The 24,933-nt window shown below is 38.5% G+C and overlaps 2 protein-coding genes across 24 annotated transcripts in view; both read right to left on the bottom strand.

Annotated features, from left to right (window-relative positions):
- The window catches only part of RHOH (ras homolog family member H), a 72,330-nt gene extending 66,041 nt beyond the window's left edge, over positions 1 to 6,289 (bottom strand). For both annotated transcript variants that reach the window (XM_036265821.1, XM_036265832.1), the window contains exons 1-2: positions 5,791 to 6,289; positions 3,063 to 3,214 (exon numbers count right to left, since the gene is read on the bottom strand). The gene's annotated coding sequence lies outside the window, so the exon portion shown is untranslated. The remainder of the gene's footprint in view (positions 1 to 3,062; positions 3,215 to 5,790) is intronic.
- Positions 6,290 to 21,700: 15,411 nt separating this feature from the next.
- The window catches only part of N4BP2 (NEDD4 binding protein 2), a 90,494-nt gene continuing 87,261 nt past the window's right edge, over positions 21,701 to 24,933 (bottom strand). For all 22 annotated transcript variants that reach the window (XM_036264330.1, XM_036264279.1, XM_036264426.1 and 19 more), the window contains 2 exons: positions 23,081 to 23,204; positions 21,701 to 21,853 (listed from right to left, as the gene is read on the bottom strand). In XM_036264330.1, the coding sequence (XP_036120223.1) occupies positions 21,808 to 21,853; positions 23,081 to 23,204 (170 nt within the window). In that variant the 3' untranslated portion in view covers positions 21,701 to 21,807. The remainder of the gene's footprint in view (positions 21,854 to 23,080; positions 23,205 to 24,933) is intronic.

The following is a 24,933-nucleotide window of genomic DNA, read 5'->3' as shown; positions in this document are numbered from 1 at the left end:
CAAAAAGTAATACTAACACACCAAAAGGCATGAGACATTTAGACATCTGAAAGTAAAATTCTTCCACCATCATTTATAATTAGTTGAACTTAAATTTTCGAAACCACAAAGTAGATATAACCATTCAGACATTGGCCCCACAGGTCGGAGATTACACCACTAAAGAAAAAGATTGCCAACACAATATTGTTTTAAAAATAATAGCAGAGCAAATATAAGATGTGGGAAGAAACTTTTTCAAGGAAAAATAAAACTATCTTCCTTAATGACAACAGGGTCACTGTTTTGACTCAAAGCCATTTCTGTTAACATATACAACAAAATTGGAAAATCCCCATTCTTAATTAATCACAGCGCTCCGTAGAGACTCACTACATCTGATCCATCACAGGCCTTTCCATTGTCTAAACCTTGTCCTTTCAAACCCACATACACCTGCGACACTACCACACCCACACCCCATGTTTTTATCCCCACTATTGGCACTTTCTTATATTTGTATGTACGTAGGTAGGGATGCATGTACTTTTACCTTGTTTACCTCTGCCCTCTGCCTAGCTCCTCAACCAAAGTTAACCACCTGCTGAATTCCACAACCTCAGCGCTCTGCTATAAAAACGTGTAGTCTGTTTCCCGTTCTCTCTCCCCAACCCCACTTCCCACCCCAGCTACCGTGTTATGAGGAGCCCAGGCTCCGCTGGAAGCCCGTGTGTAAAAGTTCTAGCACACAGCCCTAGCAAACCTATCAGTTACCAACCAAACTGCCAGTCGTGAATGCATGAGCCTTCAGATAATTCCAGATTCCTTCCATTGTCTTCTTCGGCTTTCATGTCTTCCAAATGAGGCCCCAGACACCATGGAAAACACACAAACCACCTCCATTGTGCTTGTAGTCTCTGCTGTGCTTGGCCAAATTCCTCACCCACAGAATTCAGGAGCATAATAAAATTGCTCTCTACGTCAGTAAGTTGTAGGGAACTTTATTAGACAGCAGTAACTGGGAAAGGATTAATCCACCCTTTCTAACGCCTATATAGTGTTTCACAGTATGGCCATAACATACCTTGTTCACTCATTTCCTTTGCAGGGCATTCACTTTGTTTCCAGTTGTTGCCACTGCAAACATTGCTACGATAAGTATCCCCGAGTATATGTATATCTTGAGATTTATGCTTTTATTTCCATGAGCACTGTAGGTAGAAATTGCTGGGTAAAATGTGTATTTTAATTTTTACTAGATTTTTTTTTTTTTACCTTCTGATTCATTATGAGTTTATCTTTGGGGAGGGTTTTGATTTACTGATCTTTTCTACTATTGTCTACATTTCATTAATATAAGCCTTTCAGAATTAATTTCCTCTTCTACTTTCTTTTATTTATTTATTTATTTTCTTCCTAATTTTTTAAGATGAGCACAGAGTTCTTATATTTCTAATCTTTCTGTACAGCTTGGTTGGGTCTTGTAGGTTTGGTCATGTTAGGTTTTCCTTTTGTGCTTTAGAGAGTTTACAATTTTAATTTAAGTTTCTAATTTGATCCAAGGATTATTTTAGCAGGGTGGTCTTAAGTTTCAAACAAATTAAATGGTTATATTATTTTTATCTTTTACATTTAGTTCTAACTTCATTAATTTACTTTAATTTCATTGGATAATGTGACCTTTAAAAATCTTTACTTTTAAAGTTTTTTTTATTATTTTTATGGCAAAGTTTATAATAAATTTTTATAAACAGTCAATGGCCATTTGGAAATAGGTATGTACTTTCTGTTTAAAGAGTGTAAGATTCTGTCTATATTTATTAAAGCAAATATGTTGATTATATTAATCTTTGTATGGTTTTCCTTATTTTTCTCTATTAGATCTAGTTCTGAAAGAGGTATAGTAAAATCTACTCTAATGTCATGTTTATTAAGTTTAACTTACATTGTTAATAATCTTTTGGCTTAAATATATTTAGCTATTTTATGTTTGATGTACATCTTCCTATGTTGTCTTTTATGGGCAATGTTCTTCCTGTTTATCAATAGTTCCACCTTGTTTGATATTAATATTGTTTCTCATAGTTTGTTTAATGTTTGTTTGCATTTAATGTTTGTTCCACCTTGTTTGATATTAATATTGTTTCTCATAGTTTTAATGTTTGTGATATTGCTTTTCCAATCTCTTTATTTTAAAACACTTCTTTAGCCAGGCCAGTGTGGCTCAGTGGATTGAGCGCCATCCCATGGACTGAGAGATCCCAGTTCGATTCCTAATCAGGGCACATCCCCAGGTTGCAGGCTTGATCCCCAGTAGGGGGTGTGCAGGAGACATCCAATCGATTTTTCTCTCTCACATTGATGTTTTTATCTCTCTCTCCTTTCCTGTCTTTAAAATATCAATAAAGACATATTTTAAAAAAACTTTAAATATGTCTTTATTACATTAAGTGTGCTTACATAGCTGGCTTTGTTTTAACCTAATATGACAATCTGTCTTTTGATAAGAAAATTGAGCTAATTTACATTTATGATAATCACTGATATTCTTGATTTATTACTTCTCTCTTGTTTATAACTACTATTGAACCTACTTCATTAATTTCCCTTTTTTCCTTTAATTTATATTTACTAGCATTAACTTACACTTTTTTCTTTAACCTTTTTATTTTTATTTTTTCTTTCCATTTTATTTTGTGTGCATTAAGTTATAATTTGTTCCCTCTTCCCTCTTACTAATTTCAAAATATGCTTTTCCATTTCACTAGTGGTTTCCTGTTTTCAATATGCATCAACAAACATATTTTATTACTATTCTATGAAAAGTTATTATTTCCCACATTTGTCTATGTCCTGATACCTTCCCTCCTCCTAAATCATACTTTTAGAATGCTTTCACTTTCCACTCCCCTCCTCCCAATTCCACTTCTTGGGTTTTGCTGAGAAATTCTACAACTTTTACTTCCAGGCTTTGATAGGTAGGTCTCGTTTATCTTAAGAGTCTTTACTTTAACACGTGTAATACACAGTCCCAGTCATTCCATAATTATCCATGTACAGTACAAGGCTCATCATTCACTCACCACCTTCTCCTTTCTTGAGATTGCTGTTCTCCTTAATTTGCTGCGTAGTTAGAAGCCTCTCTTCAGTTTCCTCAGATGGACTGTATCAGTGATAGTCCTGGAATCCTTACATTTCTGCATCCCTTTCAGCATGGCAGGAAAATGATGCTTGGCTGGAAAGAGACCTCTTAGGTTACATTCCTTTCCTCTCACTGGGTACCGATATTCTGATGTCTGAGGCCAGTCTGATTTTTTTCCCTTTGTAAATAATTTCTTCTGTCTAGAAACATAAGTTTTATCTTCAACCTTGGGATTCAGGAATTCTGTCAGAAGAGTTATAAGTGTGTGTCTTTTCTTATCAATCCTGCCAAGAATTTTGTGAGCACTTTAAACTGCAAATATTAACCTTCATTTAGCTCAGGAAAATCTGTGTCTATTGAATTTGGCATTTCCTTTGTAATTCACTCTGGAACTCCCGTTACCCGCATGCTAGATTTCCTGGATCTGTCCTCCCTTCTTCCAGCATAAAAAGGTATATTAATTATTTTCCTGATAATAATGGATCATCACACATCAGCTCAATTATCTGATTTGCCACTTGGTGCTAGAAAGCAGCCTAAAATGAAATATAATAATTTATATATAATTTACACACTAGACAATTCACTCTATCAAGTATATTTTTCATTAAATTTTAACATATGCATCCATTAAATTGTATCTATTTTAAAAAATAAAATAAAATTCTATGCAGCTGTAAAAAAAGAAGGATCTCTTTGAGACAGCATGGATGGACCTGGCAAGTATTATGCTAAATGAAATAAGCCAGTCAGAGAAAGATAAATATCACATGCTCTCACTTATATGTGGAATCTAATGAACAAAATATGTCCAGAGACATGGAAGCATACAACAGACTGACAATCCCAGAGGGAAGTGGGGAGAGGGAACAGGAAGAGATTAACCAAAGAACTTATATGCATGGCCCACTGGCACAGACAACAGGTTTGGTGAAGGCCTGGGGTGGGGCAGGAGCCTGGTGGAGGGGGACAAAAAGAGGGGAAAATGGAGGACATCTGTAATACCCTCAACAATAAAAATTAAAAATTTTAAATAGTAGTCTAGCCCTGGCCAGTTTGGCTCAGCGGTTAGAGCATCAGCCCTCAGACCAGAGAGACCCGGGTTCGGTTCCCACTAGGGGCATGTACCTCCATTGCAGTTTGTCACCGGCCTCGGTTGGGTTGTGTGGGTGGCAACCACTCAATGTGTCTCTCTCACATCAATGTTTCTCTCTCTCTCTCTCTTCCTCCCTTTCTCCCTCCCACTCTATCTGAATATAAATGTAAAAATGTCCTCAAGTAAGGATAGAAAATATATATATATTCTAAAAGCAATACAGACTTTTTTTTAAACTGCTCAATGAAAGTAAAATTTCCTTTTCCTATCTTTGACTCCTGGAGTGTACCCCTAAAGTGACCTGCTCTTGCTTCTTATAGAACTGTTCAGATATTTTGCAAGTGTAACACAGCCACGTTTTTACTGTGGGAGTATTCATAGCTTCTTTACATCCTCCTGCCTACAAACAAAAAGTTCTGATATTTACTCTCTGACCCCTTTCCCCTTTCCATTGCCCTATCATGTAGACAGGATAAATGGGGTGGAGGGGGGCTTATGTGTTAAAAACCAAAGAACTTGAGGTAGGAGGGAGCTTTATATCCAGAGGCCCAGGCCTTTGAGAGAGAGAGAGACAGAGAGAGAGAGAGAGAGAGAGAGAGAGAGAGAGAGAGAGAGAGAGAGAGAGAAGAAATGGAAAGAAAGAGGAAAGGGTGGTATCCCAGAACCTGCAGAGATAACAGAGAGAGTTTTAGTGGATGGAAGAAAGTAAAAAATATGGAGACAGAGGCTTTGGGGTATTACAGGTTATGAGAGAGTAAAAGACAGAAAGATTGTGTGGGAATGCAGACTTAAAGAGGTGTTCATACAAATTATGTTTTATATAACTTGGGTTATATAAAATACAAGAGTTTCATATTAAGTCCTTTGACTAGAAATACTTTTACTGTATTCTGAACATAATACCCTCTGAGGCTGAGTCACTGGGGCCCAGGTCTATTCTTTTCACTCTACGTGTGAGTTTGCATCTATGTGTGTGTGTATACACAGACATGTATAGTATGTAAGTGTATTTATCTACATATATCCTTTTTAAAAAGACAAATGGGAGCATACTGTAAGTAACCTTACATACCTGGCTTCTTTTCCCCTTAAACATATAGATTGACTTATTTATATCCTGCCTTACTTACTAAAAATATTTGAGTTAGTTTACAATGAAATCACAGGCACAGGCCGTAAAATTATTAACCTAACTCCAAGGACAAGAATCAATAAAATAACAGCTAAGGTTGAAACTATATTTAGAAAGTCTAGCTAATCATTTCATCTCATGAGAGTAATAAAAAATAAGGTGCTTTAAAAGTAGATTCCTAAGTAACCAAATGCCAGGCGTTATTTTTGGAGGGAGAAAATTAATTTCACCTAAGACGAGAGAACAATGAAAAGAAAAGGCTCGGGGCTTACAGACAGTGAGCACTGCTTACTACACAGCTCCACCCGTGTCAGTCAGCAGAGAGAGTCGGGAAAGTGCCAGCAACTCTTAATTGCTGTATCTCACAGTTAAGCATTTCAACTTTGTACACACAGCACCCTAAATTCCTTCCTCTACTATACCTGTTCGCCAATCACTCACCCTGCTTAGCCCACTGACGTCTGTTCCTCTTCTCTGACTCCTGCGAATTGCTGGAGAAAAGTCACTTGATACAATAAACAATGTGAATCAGGAAACTGAGATAATCCAAAGTCATGGGTAATTGTTAAAGTATATTTCATAGGTCTTGATATATTCAGATGGATGAACGACCAGGAAAGAAGTGGCTTCACACGAAGCAGTGGAGTGCACTGCAAGGAACTGTTTCAGAAAGAGCTGAGAACCTTTCTGTTGCCCCCAGTCCGCTCCGCTCCTCCTGACGACTCCATCCAGTGGGTGCAGAACAGTTGGTTCACGCAAAGTAATTCTTATAAATCTTCCCTCAAGGTGGGGCTGTGTGAGTCAGATGCTATCTGTGAAGGATGGGGACCATGCCAAATATATACATATATATCTTTTAATCCATCAATTCTTCCAGCAGACTGTGCTTCAATCTTCCTCTCCACTCCGCCTCTGCGGCCCATCACCCTCCTGGGCAATACGTACCTAAATGGATGATCCAAAAATTTGGTATAAATTCTGTGACCTTCTCCACTCTGATAACCATCATCTCCATGCTCGGCCATAAATCAAACTCTGTTGGTAACAAATAGAGGCGTCCCTAATATCTCCAACTCTGGAGTTCTCTCCCTTCCTACCATCTCCTTCCACTCCCCTCTCCCTCACGCTTTCTGGACCTGTCCTTTACCTGCAAAACACCTTCACTCTTCACCTCCTTTCCATCAGCTCCCTCTGGGTTCTACAGACTCCTTACCCAGTCTGTATCTCTCAGTTAAGCATTTCAACTTTGTACACACAGCACCCTAAATTCCTTCCTCTACTATACCTGTTCGCCAGTCACTCACCCTGCCTAGCCCACTGACGTCTGTTTCTCTTCTCTGACTCCTGACAATTGCTGGAGAAAAGTCACTTGATACAATAAACAAGTACCAGGTGTTTAGGATGCAGCTCTCAGTCTGAAATGTAGTTCTGCTATTTATTAACTGGGGACGTTTGGGCAAGTGACATAATCCCTCTGAACACCTGTTCTCTAATCTGTAAAACAGGGTATATCCATTAGCATGCTTTCAGCTGGAACAGAAACCCAACCCAGAGTAGCTTATCGTCTCCCATAACACAGTGGCTGAAGATTGGTTCCAGAGTTAATTCAAGGGCTCTATGATGACATCAAGAACAAAGGTTCTTTTCTTTTTATGCTCCATCATCCTTAGTACATTGGCTTAGGCCTTAGGTTTATCTTTGCATAGTTACAATGATGGCAACGTCATTTCCAGGCATTACAAACAGACACAAAGTCTGGGGGGGAAAGGGTGCACTTCTTCCCAGGTGCCTCTTTACATTAGAGAGAAAAACCTTTCCTAGAACCTTCTCGGGAGAATTCTGAAGTCCCTTTGGCTTGATCACATAGCCACGCTTTGAGTTTAACCAATCACTGGCAAAGGGAAATGGGACTGCCAGATGCCTTTTGCACCAATCACAATTCACCCTCTGGGGCTAGAGGGGTCAATCACACTGCCACCAGATGCCTGAACAAAAAGGTGGTGATAACAAGAAAGAATCCCATTGGGTAGGCCAACAACCTATGCTATGTGATTAAAAAGATTATATTAGGTATATTCGCAAAATACCTAGTGGTGCCTGGCACATGGTAGAAATAATGGTTTGTGGGGGATTCTTTTGTTTTGTTGATAATCCTCACCAGAGGATATTTTTTCCATTGATTTGGAAAATTTTTCCAATTTTCCATTGAGGGGGGAGTAGGAGAGAGAAACGATGTGAGACACATTGATTGGTTGTCTCCCACATGTGCCCCAACTAGAGCCAGTGATCAAACCTGCAACCCAGGTACATGCCCTTGACTGGAATCGAACCTGCGACCCACTGGTGAGCAGGCTGATGCTCTAACCACTGTCCATGCTGGCCAGGGCAGAAATGATGGTTTTAAAATACATTCACAAATTCTTTCCTTTAAAAAAAAAAAAAAAGGTAGAGCTAATTTCCCTATTCTTGAATGTGGACTGAACTTAGTGACTTGCTTCTAACAAACAGAATTTGGTGGACATAATGGGGTGAGACTTCTCCCACAACACCATCCCAGGCATTGCAGCTGCTGTTTTGCTCTCAGGGATTGCCCCTCATTGGTCCATGGGCCAATGCTCTAACTGCTGAGCCAAACCGGCCAGGGCTTTAACGTTGTTTTAAACCACTAACTTTTGGAGTAATTTTTTTTCACAGTAATAGATAACTAACACAGGTTTTGGTACCAAAAGGGGTTTCTGCTACAAAACAATCTAAAAATTGTGGGAGTAGGTTTGGAACTTGGCAGTGGACACAAGCTGGAAGAACCTTAAAGACAGAATTAGTGAAAACTTAAACTGTTGGTGAAGTCGGATGGGCTTTGAGGAGGCTGCCAGGGAGGGCAGTCTAATTGTCTTGATTTGAATCTGGTTCCATCAACTCTTATCTGTGTAATCTTGGGCAAATTGCTAAAGCTCTTTTTACTTCAATTTCCCTCATAGGATTGTTATGAAAATTAAATAAGCTCCTGAATATAAATTTAAAATAATACATTTCTTGATTTCCGGTCAAGATGGTGGTATAGGTCAACTCAGTATCGCCTCCTCTCACCACCACATCAAAATTACAACTAAACTACAACGCAACTATCATTCAGAGCCGCCTGACATCGAGCTGAATGGAAGTCCTACAACTACAGAATTAAAGAAGCAGAAGCAGCTGATTAGGTTGCAGTCAAGGTCTCCAACTCCCTCCTCCCTTGATGTATGAAAAGAATTCTGAGAAACAGAATGTTCCAGATCACTACCCCAGGTATCCAGGTTGAATCACCTTGGGAGTGGAGACCCCCCCCTTGGTCTCCTTTCGGTTATACCTACGCAAATAGCCAAATCACATTTTCCTCTCCCTCTAGGGGCTGCCAGCCCCCCATCCATAAATCCCCTATAGAACCCTGCCTGTTAGCGATACCGGCGCTGACCCCGTCTTAGGAGTCAGCCCGGCAGGTAACTCCCCAGTGAAGTCCTCTTGCCTGAATCCAGGTGTGTTCCTCTTTCCGCAGACCTTTCAGCAGCCACCTCAAGACTGGAAGGAGGGGCCGAGGCATGGAGGGGCTGGTCCCTCACCCACGTGTGGCGGATAAAAATCAGGATACTTAGGCTGGGTATATCCTCTCTGAGGAGTGAGGGGGTCCCTGTCCCACACCAGGTGCCCCGCTCAGGGTTCCAGTATCAGGAAGAGAATCCCCATAACTTAGGGCTGTAAAACCAGCGGGAACTGAGGCTCAGGGAGGCTGAGGCTTGTGGGGCCCCAGGAAGCTCCTCTTAAAGGGCCCGCACATGGACTTACTCGAACTTGCTTCCTGTAAGCTCGGAGAGGAGACAGCTTGAGGGGCGCCAGAGACATGCAGGGGAAAACTGAGCTGCCTGGCCTCAGGACGAGGGCTGGAGAGGGGGCTTTCTCCAGGACAGATGTGCTGGCGGAGGCTGATGTTCCTTTGGGTAGGCCCAAAGTTGGGTGGGGTGGGGTGTTGGGATCATCAGGGCGGGGCAAACAGTAATAGCCAGGTTGATGGAGACTTCCCTGGGGCGGCAGAGAGCCACCATATCTGGGACTCCAGCAACCTGGCTCATACTGTTTGCCCCGCCCTGGTGATTACCTGAGGCCCTGTCCCACCCAACTTTTGGGCCCACTCAAGCTGTTTCCCAAGACTTTACCATAGGATTGGCCTGTCTTGGATCCAACTTCAGAGTTTCCTAAAATTTCTCAAACAAGCAGCATCTGGTCTCAGTTAGCCCCATACTTCTCATTTAAGTGGCCCCAGGCCTGGTACTAGAAGCAGCCAGCCTTGGTTGACAACTTGGCTTTTCCTGGGCACCTCCAAGCCCAGCACAAGAAGCAGCCATCAGCAGATCACTTTGTAGCTTAAGCCTGGTGACCCCGGACAGAACACAGGCAGTGGCTGACCTTGCCCCGAGCCAGCACACCCAGTGGACAGCTCCAGACCATATCGAAACACCACCACCCAACCACCCCCACAAGTGACACACTCAATGAGCAGACTCAGTGGGTACCAGAGCCCTGATGAAGCTAAGTTTTGCTCTGTGTGGTGGGCCCCTACACAGCTGATCCTCCAAGGTAGTCGGAGGCCAGAGGTCAGTGGGCACAGCCAGTCCTTGCAGCCGATCAGCCTAAGTAAATCCCTCCCATTGACGTGCCAACAGCAACCAAGACAAGAGTGTACAGTCCACACTAGGGGTGCACTTCGAGAGTCCAGCTGGGGTGATCAAGAAGCCTGTGCCATTAGATCCTACAAGACACCTACAACAATAGGACATCCTACAAAGCCTAGGAGACATAGCAACTTTACCTAATACATAGAAACAATTTCAGGGAAGCAGCCAAAATGAAGGGACAAAGAAACATGTCCCAAATGAAAGAAAAAAAACAAAACCCCAGAAAAAAGAATTAAACAAAATGGAGATAAGCAATTAGTCAGATGCGGAGTTCAGAAAACAGGTTATAAAATTGCTCAAGAAATTTGGTGAGACATTCAAGGAACTTAGTGAGACCTTCAAGGAACTTAAGGAGACCTCCAAGGAACTTAGTGAGAACACCAACAACATCAAAAAGGACCAGTCAGAAACAAAGAATGCACTAACTGAAATAAAGAATAATTTACAGGGAATCAATAGTAGAGCAGGTAAAGCCAAGAAGCAAACCATCGTTTTGGAATATAAGGAAGCAATAAACACCCAATCAGAACAGCAAAAAGAAAAAAGAATCCAAAAAAATGAGGATAGTGTAAGGAGCCTCTGGCACAACTTCAGGCATGCCAACATTCACATCATAGGGGTGCCAGAAGGAAAAGAAAGAGAAAAACAAATTGAAACAATGATGACAGAAAACTTCCCTAACTTGGTGAAGGAAATAGACATAAGAGTACAGGAAGCACAGAGAGTCCCAAACAAGATGAATCCAAAGAGGACCACACCAAGACACATCATCATCAAAATGCCAAAGGTTAAATACAAAGAATCTTAAAAGCAGCAAGAGAAAAGCAGTCTGTAACCTACAAAGGAGCTCCCATAAGACTGTCAGCTGATTTCTCAAAAGAAACTATGCAGGCCAGAAAGGAGTGGCAAGAGATATTCAAGGTGATGAAAAGCAACGACCTACAACCAAGACTACTCTATCCTGCAAAGCTATCATTTAGAATCGATGGCCATATCAAGAGTTTCCCAGAAAAGAAAAAGCTAAAGGAGTTCATCACCACCAAACCAGTATTATATGAAATGTTGAAGGGTCTTCTTGAAGAACAAAAATATCAACAATAAAATGGCAATTAATACACATCTATCAACAATTGAATCTACAAATAAAATGAGCATGCAGAACAGAAACAGACGCATAGGTAACAAGAATTTGTTGTTGCTTGCCACATGGGTAGGGGCTGGGAGGATGGGTGAAAAAGATGAAGGAATTAAGAAGTACAAATTGGCCCTGGCCGGTTTGGCTCAGCGGTTAGAGCGTCGGCCTGCGGTCCTGAGAGACCCGGGTTCGGTTCCCGCTAAGGGCACGTACCTCGGTTGCAGTTTGTCCCCGGACCTGGTTGGTCGTGCGGGTGGCAGCCATTCGATGTGTCCCTTCACATCGATGTTTCTCTCTCTCTCTCTCTCCCTCCCGCTCTATCTGAACAAAAAATGGAAAAATGTCCTCGAGTGAGGATAAAAAAAAAAAAAAAAAAAAAGAAGTACAAATTGGCTTTTAGACTGATGAACCTCAAAGGGAAGAGGGGAGGGAGGGCGGGAGGAGATAAACCAAAGAACTTTATGCATATATGCATAAACAATGGACACTGACAATAGTGTGGGGAAGGCTGGAGGGAGGATGGGGTTGGGGAGGAGGGGATCAATGGGGAAAAAAGGGGCGGGCACCTGTAATATATTCAACAATAAAGATGAGTTTAAAAAAATAATTTCTTTCTATGTTCCACGGCAGAGTTGATTACAGCCGAGGACCTGCAAACCGGATTGGGTAGAAGCCAAGGAATGCTACCTTGGGTAGCTAAGAAAAAAATAGTCTTTGTGGTGGGTTACCCCATTAGGGTAGCATTTCTTCAAGTGTGAGCCACTTGAGGTATTCATTTAAAATTCAGGTCAAGATAGTGGCGTAGATACCCACAGTACTCGCATCCTCCCACAACCATTATTAAAATTAAAACTATAGCCTTGGCTGGTTTGGCTCACCGTTTAGAGCATCAGCCCAAATGATACACGGGTTCGATTCCAGTCAAGGGCACGTACCTCAGTTGCGGTTCGTCCCTGACCCTGGTCAGGTTGTGCAGGAGGTAACCAGTCAATGTGTCTCTTTCACATTGCTGTTTCTCTCTCTCTCCCCCACTCCCTCCTCCTCTATCTGAAGATAAATGGAAAAGTATCCTCAGGTGAGGATTAAAAAAAAAAAATTAAAAGTACAGAACCACCATCATTCAGAACCTCTTGAAATCTAGCTGAATAGGGATTCTAGGGATTTAAATCTAGGGTTTTAAAGAAGCCGTATCAAGACCAGCAGGAGGGGCAGAATGTGGAAGGGACTGGTCCCACACCCATATGTGGTAGATAACAATCAGGAAGGATATCTCAACTGTGGGGGTCCCTCTGCGAAGCAAGAGGTCCCAGCCCCACACCAGGTCCCCAGGCCCGGGATTCAGCCCTAGAAACAGAAGTCTCCATAACATCTGGTTGTAAAAACACAGCAGAAATTGAGGCTAGGACTGAGCTTCTGGAGTCCTAGGCAGTTCCTCCTCAAGGGCCCACGCATGGACTCATTTACTCTAGCTCCAGTGCTAGGATAGCAGCTTGAAAGGCACCAGGGACAAATTGGGAGGAACTGAACTGTCTGGCATCAGGGCGAGAGCTGGGGTGGGGGGCAGCTTTCTCCCAGACAGAAGTGCTGGCAGGGGCCACTGTTCCTTTTCTGAGGCCTCTGCCCACAGAGTCAGCAGGCAGGTGCCATATTTCAGTCTCCATCAACCTGGCTATTACTGTTTGCCCCGCCCTGATGATCCTGACACCCCACCCCACCCAACTTTGGGCCTACCCAAGCTGTTTCCTGTGGCTCTTCTATACAAATGGCCTGTCTTGGCTAATGCTTCAGATCCCCCTAATATCTCTCAAATAAGCAGCATCTGGTCTCAGCATATCCTGTACCTCTCGCCAAGTGGCCCCAGACCCAGCACTAGCAGCTGCTGGCCATGGTTCGCAGCATGGCCTCTCCTGGGCACCCCCAAGCCCAGCACAAGTAGAAGCCATCTGCAGATCACTTTGTAGCTCATGGCCCCCAGAAGGGTACAAGCAGTGGCTGACCTTGGCCTCCCAGGAGGCCCCAGGGCCAATGCACCTGGTGGACAGCTTCAGACCATGTCAAAGCACCACCCAACCACTTCCATAGTGACATACTCAAGGGGAAGACTCAGCAGGCACCAGAGCCCCAGTAAAGTAAGTTCTGTTCTATGGGGCGGGGCCCCTGCACAGCTGATCTCTATTGCAGCAGTTCTCAACCTAAGGGTTGTGACCCCTTTAGGGGTCAAACAACCCTTTCACAGGGGTTGCCTAAGACCATCGGAAAACACAGATTTCTGATGGTCTTAGAGACCGAGACATGGCTCCTCTATCCATCTCCAGGCGGGTCCACCCACATACAACATGAGGAACTGTATTAAAGGGTCACGGCATTAGGAAGGTTGAGAACCACTGCTCTACAGTAATCGAGGGTTGCAGCCAATCAACCTGGGGGTAAATCCTTCCCACTGACATGCCAACAAAAATCAAGGCTCAACGACAACAGGAGGGTGTACATAGCCCACACGAGGGCGGGAGATGTCGGGGGGCACTTTAAGTGCCCAGCTCAGGTGGACAAGGAGGTGTGCCACTGGACCCTACAGGACATCGACTATGTAGCAGCAGCTCTATCTAATACATAGAAACAAACACAGGGAGGCTGCCAAAATGAGGCGACAAAGAAACATGTCCCAAATGAAAGAACAGAAAAAGAAAAAAAATTGAGACGACCAATCTTCAAGATACAGAGTTCAAAACACTCATTATAAGGATGCTCAATGAACTGAGGGGAAGAGTAGTTGAACTTATGAGAGAACTTGAACAGTATAAAAAAGAAACAGTCAGAAATGAAGGATACACTAACTGAAATGAAGAATAATCTACAGGGAATCAACAGTAGAGTAGATGAAGCTGAGAATCAAATCAGCACATTGGAATATGAGAAAGCAAAAAAAACAACAACACCCAATCAGAACAGTAAAAAAAAAAAAAAAAAGAATTTAAAAATTGAGGATAGTGTAAGGAACCTCTGGGACAACTTCAAGCATGCCAACATTTGCATCATGGGGGTGCTGAAAAGAAAAGAAAGGGAGCAAAAAATAGAAAATCTATTTGAAAAAATGACAGAAAACTCCCCTAACTTGGTGAAGGAAACAGACATAAGAGTCCAGGAAGCACACAGAGTCCCAAACAAGATGAACCCCAGGAGACCCACACCAAGACACATCATAATCAAAATGAAAAAGGCAAAGTATCTTAAAAGTAGCAAGAGAAAAGCAGTTAGTTACCTACAAGGGAGCTCCTATAAGACTGTCAACTGATTTCTCAACAGAAACTTTGCAGGCCAGAAGAGATTGGCAAGAAATATTCAAGTGATGAAAAGCAAGAACCCACAACCAAGATTACTCTACCCAGCAAAGCTATTAATTTATAATCAAAGAACATATAAAGAGCTTTCCAGGCAAGAAAAAGCTAACGAAGTTCATTATCACCAAACCAGTATTACATGAAATGTCAAGGGGTCTTCTTCAAGGGCACATGTCTGTGTGTGTGTGTGTGTGTGTGTCTCTCTCTCTCCTCCCCCTCCCTCCCACTCTGTCTGAAAATCAATGGAAAAAATATCCTTGGGTGAGGATTAACAAAAAAAAAAAAGAAATAGTTCCCACCAATTAGATATAATCTTATGAGATTTGGGAGGCAGAAGTTGGCGGCCACCCATCTATTGCTATGGCTCATTATGCTAAAAAGTCAAGTTATGGAGATGTTAGGTTTTTCTGCAACACGTTTCTGGTGTCTGTCTAGTCACCATCTCTGGTATGCTGAGGGAAATTTGTAGCAATGGTGTCAAGGTGGCATCCTGATTCCTCACCTTTGAGTTATGGCAGAGATAGCAACTACTGTGGCAGGCTCATTCTGCAGGGTTTTGGAAATCATTCCCAGAGCCAAATCTGGAGTCCACCACTCCAGCTCTTCCACCAACTTTTTAAAATATCCTGTTTAGAGCTTAAATATATATTCAAAGTAGGAATTATAGAATGAACCCCAGCTTCAACACTTACCAAATTAAGCCAATTTTACTTCATAAGTACCCCCTATCCACCCCATCTTTTTTTTCAAATGAATCCCAGACATTTTATTTTTATGTAAATATTTCAGGATGCATCTTTAAAAAAAAAAAAAAGTAAAGACTTTTTGAGAGCAGAAGGACTGGAAATGAAGTTATAATTGACCCATACCTACATAAGAAAGTCTCCACAAATAAAGTATTATTCAGTCAGAAAAAAAAGAAAAAGAAAATCCTACCATTTGCAACAACATGGATAGACCTTGAGGGCATTATGCTAAGTGAAATGAGACAGACAGAAAAAGATGAATACTTTATTGTCTCACTTATAAGTGGAATCTATAAATATTGAACGCATAGAAACGGAGAGTAGAATGGTGGGAGGAAATGAGAAGATGTTGGTCAAAGGGTACAAACTTTCAGGGATCTAAGACACAGCATGGTGACTATAATTAACAATACTGTAGTATATACTTAAAAGTTGCTATGCCCTGACCGGTTTGGCTCAGTACGCAGAGTGTCAGCCTGCGGACCGAAGGGTCGCGGGTTCAATTCCCAGTCAAGGGCACATGCCTGGATTGCAGATTCAATCCTTGACGGCTCAGGGTCATGAGTGAGGTAACCAACTAACTGATGTCTCTCTCTCACATCAATGTTTCTCTCACTCTCGCCCCCTTCCAATCTATCTAAAAATCGATAGAAAAATATTCTTGGGTGAGAACTAAAAAAAAAAAAGTTGCTATAATGTAGAGCTTTAATGGTCTCACCAACACAACAAAATAATTATCTCAATAAACCTGGTAAATAAAGTGACAACTCTATCACCTTATTTCTTTACCCCACCTTCATACCCTACAGCTGCCTCTGTAGCTGACCAGAACTAGAGCTGCCAATTGATCATGCTGTTATTTCTCTACACCAAAGCATAATCATTCCCTGTATTAAGAAATTTAATTTTGAAACTTTTGTAATGTTAACATGTTAATGTTTAATTAGCTATTAAAATGAAATAAACCTCTAACAAATTAAATAGATTACTTGGAGGAGTACTCCAGAACCTATAAAAGGTATGACTTTATAGTTATACATGTGTAAAAGCCATGAATTTTAAGTGTTTAGGCTTTTTCCTACAATAAATCATTTAAATATTTCAATCAGAAAGCAAAGTTCAAATTTACTACCTCCAAAAAGAATTACTATTTCCTTCCTAGTGCTTCTACAGTTCTTTCTATGCAGTTTCTAGTCCTTAAGACATACACATATTTACATCTCCCTACTCTGGTTTACTTAGCTTTAAATCACTTAACCAAGTATGGAGCTTCTACACATTGATCTGATTAATAAACATTTAAGAAAATACAAAAGCAATATGCAAATATATTAACTAAGCAGTATCACTAGAAATAACTTACATACCTAGTCTAGTTGCCACAACTGAGTTATCACATCAAAAGAGATACCATTAAGTTATTAAGTCATCAACTGGAAGTTAATTCTATCAGTCATGTTGGTTACATTTGAATTTTTGAGTCAAAATATATACAACTGTGATTATCTTTTTACTATTCCTAGCACACAGTAGTCATCAGCAAAGATCTATTGAAGAAGTGTATCACGAACTAATTTTTACATTACTTGCATTCAGTGATCAAAAATGATGTGGCAGAGACTGCTATTCATTCCCCTAATATTCATTCTCTTTCCTCCAAGATAATGTCCACATTTTAATTGAACATATGGCAGTCTGAAATAAAAACAATTTCCCAGACTCTCTCGCAGCTAGATGTGACGTGACTAAGTTAACGGCCAATAAAATGTAAGTATTAGTGTCCTATGGCAGCTTCCAAAAATCTTCTATAAAAGACTGTTGGCACTTCCTTTCTTCTTTGTCTTTCCTCCAACAAAATGTAGATGTGTGATGGTTAGAGCTCTAGCCACGCACCCTGGTTTAGAAAAACGAGGGCCACACCTTGAGTATGGTAGAGTGATGAGTTAAAAGGATCTTAGATCCCCAAAACTTCATGTAAAAGAGCACACTCATCAGTACTAGACTCTATACCTCTGAAATTTTATATTGTAAGAGAAATAAACTTTTATCTTTGCTATTTGGAAAACCCGTAATACCAGCTTCCTTTGGATAAAGAAGAAAGGCAGATGTATAACTGGCAGATTTCACAGACATATACTGTGAAGCCACATCTTTCAATGAGGGTATTATCTCTTTCAACATAGTCTTACTCTCATGACAGATGCAGCTACTCTATACTAGGAGTTAAAGAACCTAAGTTTGAGTCTTACCTCTGCTACTAACTAGCCAAATCCATCAACTTCTCCAACCTTTGTAAGACATCTATATTAAAAAATTCTCTTGAATCTTGCCCAGCTGGTGTGGCTCACTGGATGAACTTTGACCCATGCACCAAGAGGTTACTGGTTCAATTTCTGGTCAGGGCACATGCCCAGGTTGTGGGCCCAATACCCAGTGGGGGGCATGCAGGAGGCAGCTGATCGATGTTCTCTCTCATCGATGTTTCTCTCTCTTCCTCTCCCTTTCTCTCTCTCTACAACCATTAAAGAAAACATATTTTTAATAATTCTCTTGAATCTTAAAATATAACATATACGAAAGTGTTCCATAGTACACATCACTACACACAAAATAGGTGATGAAATAATTATGAGATACCTGTGGATAGACGCTCTATCTCACAGTATATCCCCAGTAACAAGTATTCTATAAACACTCATCAAATAAATATTTTTAAGTTACTAAATGAATGAGTTATTCTACTGTGGAGTTAAAGTTCAAAGGTCTTTAATATTAACTGAAGTATTACTTGAGTTCTTTAGAGACACAAATCTTAATTTTGACATTTGTCAAAAGACACAAGGGTGTGAAGAGATGAACCTAGCTAGTGCATTTATCTGGTTCAAAAGTGGACCTCCTATCTGCTGTAGCAAAATAATTTAAGCTAAAATAAAAGTTGTGGTACAGAAATGAAAATTTCATGACACTTTTCCCTTGAGATTACCAAGGTACATACTCATGATAGTGTGTGTGTGTGGTGGGGGGGGGGCAGGGGGCTGGGTGGAGGTGGGTAAAGGGGGGAAATGGAGGACATCTGTATTAGTGTCAACAAATTAAAATATTTTTAAAAATAAAAATATTTTTAAATATTTAAACTACCAACCTTACCACATCAAATAAAAGATTTCCTCACACTGGACTGTGGGTAAAGCATTTTATTAAATTAAATATGTAATTTGCAAATGGTTTCATAAGAAATTTTTAAAGCAACGTTATAAAACATTTTCAATAAAAAAGTAGAGTTAACAGCAAAATTACATTTTCTTTATAGTACAAATAAAAACATTTAGTTTCTGACATACCATTTGAAATTTTTAATATATATTCTCCAACTGATCACTGCAATAATGTACTCTAATGAGAAGTCTCATGGTTAATTCAGTCATTTGTTAATAACAGGCTCATTATTTGGACCATAAAAGTCAATCTCTCAACGTTATGGAAAATAATAAAATTTCTCATTATACAATGTGAAGTTCTAAAAGGCTCTTCGGGATGTAGATGTATCTAGTCTTGTTTCTCTATTAAATTCTCTAAAGAGGCATTAAGTAATACTGTAAACTTGAATTACATTTCTAAAATAAGCACCATTAACAAACATTCTACATAAACTTACGTTACTATTTTTTGGCCACACAAACATTTAAATCTGTTTAACATGTAAAGAAAAATAAACAATATTTAACCACTGCACAGAAAAATTATCAAACTTCACTTCACTGCACAATGCAAAAGCACTTAGAAAAAGCACTTGGATAAAAACAGCAAACATTACTTTTGTATCTTTTTTATACATTTTGTCATTTTCTTAAATTGAGAGCAGTTAAGACATTGTCAGAGCAATTTCCTGAGTTTCAAACTTTCCAATTTCCAGTTCAGACCAATCTTGCTATTATATGTGTTCTTTTTCTAAGCATACAAAACACTTGAATTTTAAAAAAAACAAAACAAAAATAAAGGACTAGAAACAATCCAACAGAACTGCTTGGCTTTTCTTCCCAAATGTTTTATAATACACAAGACACTTTAAAATATGTCAGAATTTCTACTATATATTATGTCCTATATTTAAAGGCCACAGAATTGCAAATAATATGAAAATATTAATAAAGTGTGGGGGGGACTCAATTTGAAAATAATATAGGAATATATGACAACTAGTAAATATAAGACAACATGCTCCCATTTCTCAGTTTCAAGTAAGGAAGTGAATGGATTGAAAATACTGTTTAAGGTCCCCTCAGTCCAACTGCACGGTGCCTGTGGTTTCCACATTAGTTCTCTTTTACCCCTGTAGACACTGATAAGAGCCTACTAAAAGATATAACTGTTAACTAAAACCTTCTAAACTACAGAAGTGTTGTACTTTTAAAATATTAATACTTCTGCAAAGAGCCATTCTAATGAATCACTTACTACACAAATATACCAATACATAAAAACTTTGAAAATCCCCACACTATCTTTACTTTTGACACATAGGATATAGAAATGGACAAAAATTAAAACTTTGATAATCTCTGAACTACATTTAGCTTTGGCATATAGGATTTAGAAATGGGCAAAACAAGGAGTGATTATAAACATTTTTTTTCATAATTATGTGTTGCCCTATGCTAGATAGTGGGGTAGGCGGCAGTTTAGGATTAAACAACTTCATAAAAATACCTATGATGCTAAAAATGTGCCTATATATTTATAAATGATGATTAAGGAGAAATACCCTAGATTTACCAAAATAAAGCACAAAATTAAAGTTGATACAATAAGAAACATAGCTTCTTTCATTTGGTTTCTTCCACAAAACACATTACCTCTTATTCTTTTTTAGTGCTCCCACATTAGTCATAATTATAATAATATTGAAATAAGTCTAGCTGAAGTGCTCAAAAGCAATTTTTAAACTGGGTAAGGAAATATAAAAACACAGAAAATATTCAGTTGTATACTCGAATAACTCTTGGTTTTAGTATTGTTAGTCACATTTCTTACACCATATTAATTTATACATAAAATATTTTATATCATTAACAATTGTGATTTTGTAAGTAGATGAAAGAAACTTTTATTTTTAATGTATACAACTCTTCTAGACAATACAAGAAACATATGCTAAACTGTTTGCATTTTTTTCTTTTTTTAACAAATTATTACAAACATAGAGTATGAATAATACTTCAATACCAGTCACTAACCATTTCTAAATAATAAACATTTTTTTGTGTGGAAATAAATTCAATAATACAGCTCCTCTTTTAAAAGCATGCTTTCATGATACATAAAAATGTGTTTGGGAGTTTTATTTTCATTAAAATGTCTGTTATTTTAGGAAACCATTCTGTAATCCAGGATTCTTTCAGTAACAGCTCAATCCTGTAAGTCCAGATCCAAATGATTTTTTAAGCTTATCATAAAACAACCAATTGTTTATTAAAATTATGTATGTTGAAAGTATTCTCCACATCCAAAGTCAAATTTATTTAACCACTGTCTCATATTGGGAAATTATACTTTATCACATTAAACTTTTATAAAGGATATTTCAATAGACATACTAACAGGACTTTTTAGCTAACCAAAAACCAAGTCAATGAATATTTTCTTTCAGAAAGTTGGCTCTTTTTAAAAATAAAGGTAACAAACTTTTAAATTGTGCAGATTCTTTTTATATCAAAAATGTTTTATATATTTGTTTTAAGTTAATAGAATTTTGACCTTACTGAAGTTTAGAAATGACATGCCTCAATATAAAAGATAGCTCATTAGTACTATCTTAAATACCACTTATACAGAAGCAGTTCTATAAGATGGCAACATAGATATCTAATCACTTTTCCTTCTCTGAAAACTTTTCTATGGAAGGTATAAAACTGCAATATAATCTAAGACCCCAACATTCCTCCTAGAAAATGTACACACACAGAAAAAAGAAACAAAAGGTTAAGAGATCAAGATCATATACAAATACAAAGCAGAAGAAAGCACAACAGCATGTCTTCCTTCCTATAGGATATGGTAAAAAAAAATTACTTTTTGTAGTTTTGAAATAAAAAAGCATTCAAGTGTTTTTGTTAGCTCTCCTTTCTTTCATTACTTTTTTTAATACCAGCCTTTGAAAGGCATGAACCAAGTCTCAAAGCACTTTAAATACCTCTCAGAGATACCATAAGATCTTCACTAAATGTCAAACAACTATCAATAGAAAGATAATTTCTCTCTCAGAATCTGTGCACTTTCAAACATTAAAATTGGATCTGATAATTTTCTCTATGAAAATTATCTTTAAGATTTTTAAGACAACATATCTGACATTTGACTCAATAAAAAATTGAACTTCTCTTAAATTTTGAAAAACATCATAATGTTTTTGTTTTATAACTGGACATTACTTCTAATAAAACACATGTTGACAGTAAAACTGACTAAATTTCTGCAAATAAAACTAATTTTAACCTACAAACCTTCACACTTCTAAGTCAAGGACGTTTATTTTACTTTAGCATGACTTTCAAGCACCCTGGTTTAATTTCAGAGAACCTGCAGAAATGAGAAAAAAGTCATTTTAAATATAAAAATTTCAAACTGGTTAAGAAATATATCTTATAATCAATTCCAAATGCCTATGCTAACTATATGTACTATAAAAGTATTCTCCATTATTAAGTCAATATCCAGGACCAATATCTATGTTTATGTTCCTTTTAATCTATTGTCAAAATAAATATAATCCTAAGGGTGGGGGTTTACTCCTAACTTAATAGTTATTACAATTTAAGATTTATCAAAACTCTCATGCCTGAATTTGATCTTCATGAGAAGAGCATGCCATATCAAGGATAAGATGATGCCTGCACTATATTATTTCTATGCATTAAATGAGTAACAAGAATTCACCAGGCCATGAAACGGTTTCAACTCCCTCAGTGTGAAATTAAAAAAAAATACAAAAAAACCTAATCTCTAAAATAGATAATTAATCCCAACATGATAATGTTCTGGTCTAAGTACTCCTTCTGTAAAAGTAACTGAAATGACATCAGTTTTCATGTTCAGAATTAATACTACCATTTTCTATAATGTAGCCAAACAACATTTTATTACATGACAAACAAAATATGCTATAATAATTGAAACTAGTAGTAGGAAGAGAAGACTACTTAATGATAGACATCATCACCACCAACAAATCTTTATTCTTGGACTTTTCTTGTTGTTTTCTGTTACTGAATAATAATCACTTAATAAAAAAGGACATTTGTCATTTGCATTTGTCAGCTAAGATCATTAATGTCATTTAACTTATAAAAATGTGTAAATTCAGTGACTACAGTGTTTCTGCTAAAGCTTAAACACATCCAAATTATAACCATATTTCAGCAGAAGCTCCCAATTCCTTCCAAAATCCACAAATATACATTTACTTTCAAAGAAAAACTAAACAGCAATCTTAAACTATGATATGTATAATCTAATTATTGTGGATGATGCATTATCAAAGAAATACAAATACACTTATTCTTTTAGAGTTTTAATTTATGATAGAAATAGTTTTGTCAGATTACTTCAATAACAGACACATTTTTCTTTCCTGTCTGGTTTATTGGGTAATCCAGCAGACAATCATAATTTAAGCATGATTTTGTGGCTACAATCTGATGGTCAAATTTAGTTAGCTACTTTAACAAATAGTTCTGAGCACCTTCTTAGTGTTTACTATCTATATATGGGCAATTGCTATTATCAGTAATAGATATCTATACTCACCTGAAGCTATGGCTTGTGAGGTATTTAATGACGGCTGGTTTGATGCGAGCTATTCCTCCCTGGCTGTGATTTCCTCTCCCAGTAATCACAGAGAGATAGGGCTTACCACCATTCTGCTTAAATTCTGTTACAATGGGAATTGGAATAGTTATAATTCATTTAAATTACATTCTCAATAGAAAACAAACCTGAACCACTCAAAACACATATGAATTTCTTTTCATGGATTTAGAAAGTTATTATTTTAAAAAGCCCCAAAACTGCCCTGGCTGGTATGGCTCAGCGTTCGAGCGTCATCCCTCGGACCAAAGAGTCGAGGGTTCGATTCTGGTCAAGGGCATGTACCTCGGTTGCAGTTCGATCCCTGGCCCTGGTTGGGGTCGTGCAGGAGGCAGCCGGACAGTGTCTCTCTCATATCAATGTTTCTGTCGCTCCCTCCCTCCCTCCTACTCTATATAAAGTCAATGGAAAAAATAACCTTGGGTGAGGATTAAAAAAGTAATAATAAAATGAAATTAAAAAGCCCCAAAACTGGTGTTTTCAAATGTATGTTTCATCTACCCTGTTGAAGTATGGAAACCTCATAGCAATTAATCCACCTAAAGACTAATGTGAAACTTTTTCCCCTGTGGGGAGGGGAGTTCCTTGTGCTACCAAAATTTCTCTCTGGTAATTATAATAATACTGATACCTAAAAATTATTAAACACATGGAATCAGGCATTGCTTTAAGTGACTTATTAACTAAGAATTTTCATAACAACCTTATTAAATACTCTAAATCTAGCCAGCTTTGGTCTAATTACCAGTTCTGCCACTAATTAATGTGTGTTATGACCACAGACAAGTTACTTACCTGTGCTTGTTTCCTACTCAGTAAAATGGTATAGAAAACAAGCATTTAACCTAGGCCAGCGTGGCTCAATGGTTAGACAGCCCCTTACCCCAACCCCCGACCAAAGGGTCTCAGGTTCAATTCCCGGTCAAGGGTATGTACCTGGGTTGCAGGTTCAATACCCAGCCCTGGTCACAGTGAATGCGTGAGACAACCAATCAATGTGTCTCTTTTACATCAGTGTTTCTCCCTCTCTCTCTCTCTCTATCCCCCATCCCTCTTCCACTCTCTAAAAATCAATGTAAAAAAATATCTTCCGGTGAGGATTAACAAAAAGCAAAAGAGCCACGTACTTTATAGAATACCCTCAGGAATGGCTACAACACATCCACTAATTATAGCATAGAATGCAGTCTTACTGTTAAAAATAATCAAATATTAACTTACATTCTTCCAAAGAAATTATTTTAAAATACTGAATGAACCTGAGCCTCTTAAAAAAACTGCAGCTCCTACTTTAGCAATGTCCTTGAGAAAATAAAATATATAAATCCTGAAAGTCAATGATAGCTACAATAAAATTCTAAAAACCAGTTAATTATAAAACTTGATTTAATGAGTTTAATAAACACTTGTTCCTCAGTTATAAATAGCCTAAGTTTTGACCTTTAGCATAAAACACATATACATATAATAAAAAACATTCTATATTCTACTCAGTATGTTGCCCTGACTCCAGCAGATTCACAAACAGAAGGTTTTTCAAATCCTCTATCTCCAAGGCAATATTTAGCCTAGAATTTTAAGAAGATATGTGATTCTTGCATTTTTAATTCCTTCTTTGCTTAAGATCTCTATTTCTATTCTAAGCCATATCCAATACTTCACATAGTATTTTATTCAAAATTCAATTCAACTCTGCTGGGTGCTGGCTACACAAGGGTATTCACTTTGTAAAAAGTTTTTATGCTATACAATTATTATTTGTGCATCTTTGTTTATAGATGATATAACATACG

The sequence above is a fragment of the Molossus molossus genome, unplaced genomic scaffold, assembly GCF_014108415.1.
Source record: "Molossus molossus isolate mMolMol1 unplaced genomic scaffold, mMolMol1.p scaffold_m16_p_1, whole genome shotgun sequence".
NCBI lineage: Eukaryota > Metazoa > Chordata > Mammalia > Chiroptera > Molossidae > Molossus > Molossus molossus.
Note: the sequence above shows the minus strand (reverse complement) of the source record. Positions and strands in the feature narration are given on the sequence as shown.